Source organism: Micromys minutus (assembly GCF_963924665.1).
Source record: "Micromys minutus genome assembly, chromosome: X".
Lineage (NCBI taxonomy): Eukaryota > Metazoa > Chordata > Mammalia > Rodentia > Muridae > Micromys > Micromys minutus.
This window is the reverse complement of record NC_137970.1, coordinates 110,813,194-110,817,796: the sequence shown is the minus strand read 5'-3', so window position 1 is coordinate 110,817,796 and position 4,603 is coordinate 110,813,194. Positions and strand designations below refer to the sequence as shown.

Genomic DNA, 4,603 nt, shown 5'->3' with positions numbered 1-4,603 from the left:
GTCTGTCCAGGCTCTTCTAGCTTTCATAGTCTCTCTTGAGAAATCGGGTGTGATTCTGATTGGTCTGCCTTTATATGTTACTTGACCTTTTTCATTTACTGCTTTTAGTATTCTTTCTTTGCTTTGGGCACTTGGTGTTTTGACTATTATGTGTCGGGAGGTATTTCTTTTCTGGTCCAATCTATTTGGAGTTCTGAAGGCTTCTTTTATGTTTGTGGTCATCTCATTCTTGAGGGTAAGGAAGTTTTCTTCTACGATTTTGTTGAAGATATTTACTGTGCCTCTTAGTCAATATTCTTCTCCCTGTTCTATTCCTATTATCCTTAGGTTCGGTCTTCTCATTGTGTCTTGGATTTCCTGGATATTTTGGGTTAGGAGCTTTTTGTTTTTTGCATCTTCTATGGCGGTTTTGTCTATGTTTACAATATTGTCTTCTGCCCCCAAGTTTCTCTCTTCGATCTCTTGTAATCTATTGGAAATGCTTGCTTCTGTGACTCCTGATTTCTTTTTTGGGTGTTCTTCCTCTAGAGTTATCTCTTTTATTGTTTTCTTTATTGTGTCAATTTTTGTTTTAATTTCCCTCTTACATTCCTTCATTTCTTTGGTTCTGTTTTCCTCTAGTTCTTTGAGTTCTTTGAGTGTTTTTCTTGTTTCCTCTTTAAAAGCTTCTGAATCTTTTTGCTTTTCCTCCCGTTTTTGTTTAATTGTCTCTATCAGCATCTTGAGGTATGATTTTTGGTCTGTGTCTTCTTTTCCTGGAGTGTTTGGCATTCCGATGTTTGCTGTTATGGGAGAGATGTGTTCTGGTGTTGCCAGGTTGTCTTGGTTTTCTTGGGATGTACTCTTTCTCTTTCGTCTTGCCATTTTGTTGTCAGTGATATGTTCTCGCCTTTCCCTTGTATCTATCTGGTCTCTGTCCCTGGATCTCCACTGATCCAGATGGCAGATGGGCTGAGACTTTTTTGCACCTCAGAGTCGCCAGGTAGGAACAGAAGTTCCAAAGTTGTGTTCCTGGTCCCTGGATCGGGCAGAGCAGTGGTGCGCTTTCTGTGCACACTCAGCAGAGATCTCTCTGCTCCCTGGCTGCCTCGATCTCTTACTCTCAAGTTTTTAAACCTTTAGTGCCTGCCGGACCGTGTGGCAGATGGGCTGTGCTCTGTTCTGTGCCCCTTTGACCTCTCTTTCAATCTCAATTCCTCTTCCTCCTCCTTTCTTTAATTTCCACTTCCTTCTCAAACCTTTTTACCTCTTAACTTTTGCATTTCCTACATTTCTGTTAACTCACCTTGATGTCCCCATCCTCTTCATTCTTTTCTACAGTTCTGTACTTCCCACATCTTCTCCATCATCTATTAATCTTTAGGTCGGTATTCTTTTCTACTTTTGTCCTTCTCTCTTTCTTCCCCTTCACTTCCTTATCATATCTTTATTCCTGTTTTGTCTTGTCCTGTCCTGCCCTCTCTTAGATCTTACCTCCTTCTCTTTGTTCTCTCCTATCACCTCTTTAACAGTCTTCATTTTGTTTTTCTTTCTGCTTTTTTCCTTTTCCTTTTCACTTCAATTTTTTCTCATTTCCCTATTTCCTGTTCATCTCCTTTCTCTTCTTCTGTCTTTTAACCTTATCTATCATCTCTAACCCATTTACACCTGGACCAGAGTTGAGTTTGACACATAGGACCTGGGAGTGCACACTGGGGGTTCTCAGTGAGTAGACAGTTCTGTGCTCACTGGAAAAGGGTTCTTTTTGCCTAGAGAAAAAGTCATGTCCCTGGCAGTAACATTCAGGTTGTATGGGCAGAGGGCAGAGCACCCAGAACAGCCTCAGAAGATCTCCTACACATGAGCTTACAAAGGCATAGGTAAGACACTGCCATCAGAACTCAAAGCTTGCTGAAGAAAAAGCCAAACACTCAGAAGCAATTTTCTTCCTGAGCCCAAGGGCCTGCAGATCTATAGGAGGAACAGACACCAGTCACTAACAAGACCACACATAATCACAGATATCAAGATGTCAAGAGGAAAGATAAATAACTTAGGCAATACAAACAAAGACATCTTGGCAACATTAGAATCAGCTCTGCTACCTAGCAAGTAGTAGATTACCAAACACTCTAGAGAAATGAGGCTCAACTATCAGAAACTATGACTTTATGAAATTCTAAAGAAAATGGATGCATCTAGAGAATCTCATCCTGAGTGAGATAACCAGTCACAAAAGAACAGACATAATATGCAGTCACTGATAATTGGATACTAACCCCAGGAACTATATATAATTCAAAAAAAAAAAAAGAAAAAAATAAGAAAAGAAAAAAACCATTATGCTCAATTCTTACACAGCAAGAAAACTTTGATTAATTCCAGGTTACATCCTGTTTTACATGTACTCTATGCTCATTGTAACTATCAAGATCATAATGCACAGTACTAAACCGTTAAGAAAAAACATCATTGACAAAAATATATTTGAATACTTTTATGCAAAATGCTTAAAATTTGTACATTTATCTTTGTTTTTTAAAATAAATTTTTTAATAAAAATTTTAAAAAAGAAATGAAAAAAAAAAAGAAACACAATGTACCAAAAGCAGTTGAAATGAAGAATAGTTTAATGACTGAAATATCAGTGTGGCTTGTTTTTTAATTATCATTAAGTCATTCATTTTGAGTGGACATAAACATGAATTTTGTAATTGCCATTTTAGTCTAGAGGGGGCACTTTACTTTAGTGTCCAAACCCATTCTGACAAATCCATATTGTTTTTGGGCTTCCCCAGCTGCCTCTCAATCAAATACATCAGAATATTGTTGGAGGGCTTCTGGTATTTTAACTTTTTTGCTGGAACTACTTCCATGTTCTGTTCTGGTGGCCTATGAACAGCTTCAGAATTTTCTTTATCCATGACTGGGATTATTCAATGGCCTCAAGGCAACAGAAAAATCCTGAGAAGGCAAATGAAACAAAATAATCAGTTCAGCCCAGAGGCCTCTTTTGACTGCCTTCTTAACTTTTTGTCTGTCAGTTTCTCAAACATAAATGCAACATGCCTGAAACAAATGAAATTGCTTTGAGACACAATCTAATTAGCAGTGTCCCACTTATCATAGTCCACATTACCATATTTCACATGACCATATTTCATATCCGGACATATACTTTGATTACATTGATGTATGTTCAGAAGCTCTCTTCTGTTATAGTATCTTTTTAAAAGACAGTGTGTGTGTGTTTGTGTGTGTGTGTGCGTGTCTGTGTGTCTGTGAGAGAGAGAGAGAGAGAGAGAGAGAGAGAGAGAGAGAGAGAGAGAGAGAGAGAAACAGATGGACAGAGACAGAAACAAAGAAGGACAGAGAAATCACAGAATAACCACAATATCATTGTGAGAATAAGAGAATAATCGTTGCAGAAACTGGTTGAGCAAACTTGATAGCCCTCAATTCCTCCTTCTTTTACCAAATAAAACCCTTATGACTCATGCTAACTACTATATTTCTCTATTTTTCTGGTTATAAAAATCAGGGTATGTCAGGTTTCTCTTTGCCTCTGTCAAAGATAAAGTTAGAGAAAAACCAGTATACATGTTTCCAAAGTAAAGGGATGGAATTTCTTGGATTCTACTGACTCATTTAGATATTTAGGTTGATTTAAACAGGAAGAATCACATTACAAACAGGACTTCCCTTTCTGTAGATTGTCAAGAGAGCTTTTCCCTTGGATTTCCAATGTATTTACAGTTACATTTACTAGGTTGACTGCTAAAACAAAGCCAATAACAACATATTATGTTATTGGTTGATATAAAATGGCAAAATGTATTGAAATTTTATGTTTGGAAATCCATATGTTATTACTCAAGAGAATATTGTAGAAATAAATTTATCCTTAGGAAACATAAAACCAGATGAAGAAATGTTCAATTATGACTAGGAAATTATAGGAAAGGTGTATACATAAAATATATTGGTAGTAAAAAGCAACAACCATTGAGGAACATGGTAAGCCTTCCTCTACATAGTATGGGTGCTGTCACTTTTTGTTCAATGTGAAAAGCACTATACTATGTAAAGCACTGCTCACAATCTTCTTCATAATAATATACTGCAAATATATCCTCTAGCCTTTACAGTATGTCCATGCTACTTGAATGCTTGCCTAATTCTTCAATCTTAGGATATAACTAATTTTATAACACTACACATTTCTATAAGATCATGTGCTCTAATTAACCTTCTGTTTTATCATAATTTTTAACCTTTGTAAGATTTTAAACTCATCCCATTTTTCTGCCTTATATTAGTACACTCCTCTAGGTACTTGAAACATTTTTCTTGTAATACACAGAAATAAAAATAATGATTATCAGTAAGAGGGAATCTATATCTTCTTAGAAAGGCTGTGCTTGAGGACCAGACACTTAGGCACATTCCTACCAGTATCAGCCAAGAACCTAAGGTACATGGCCTGGTAAGGTTTTTCTCTGAGTAATCAAAGCTCAGAGAGTTCTTGCCAGTGCTTGTGGCAAAGGTTTTTTTCCAGCCTAGGAATCTGTCAGAGATTATTATGATCTGCCTGGGAAAGGTGAAGATCAACTTCAGAGGCATA

The 4,603-nt window shown here is 36.9% G+C and overlaps 1 protein-coding gene across 1 annotated transcript; it reads right to left on the bottom strand.

Moving 5' to 3' along the window:
- Positions 1 to 2,720: 2,720 nt before the first annotated feature.
- On the bottom strand, positions 2,721 to 2,903 carry LOC308414580 (embryonic testis differentiation protein-like; the record flags this gene model as incomplete). The annotated part of the gene is made up of 1 exon (XM_080909806.1): positions 2,721 to 2,903. The coding sequence occupies one exon, from the start codon at positions 2,901 to 2,903 to the stop codon at positions 2,721 to 2,723; it is 183 nt and encodes a 60-aa protein (XP_080765932.1).
- Between the last annotated feature and the right edge of the window lie 1,700 nt (positions 2,904 to 4,603).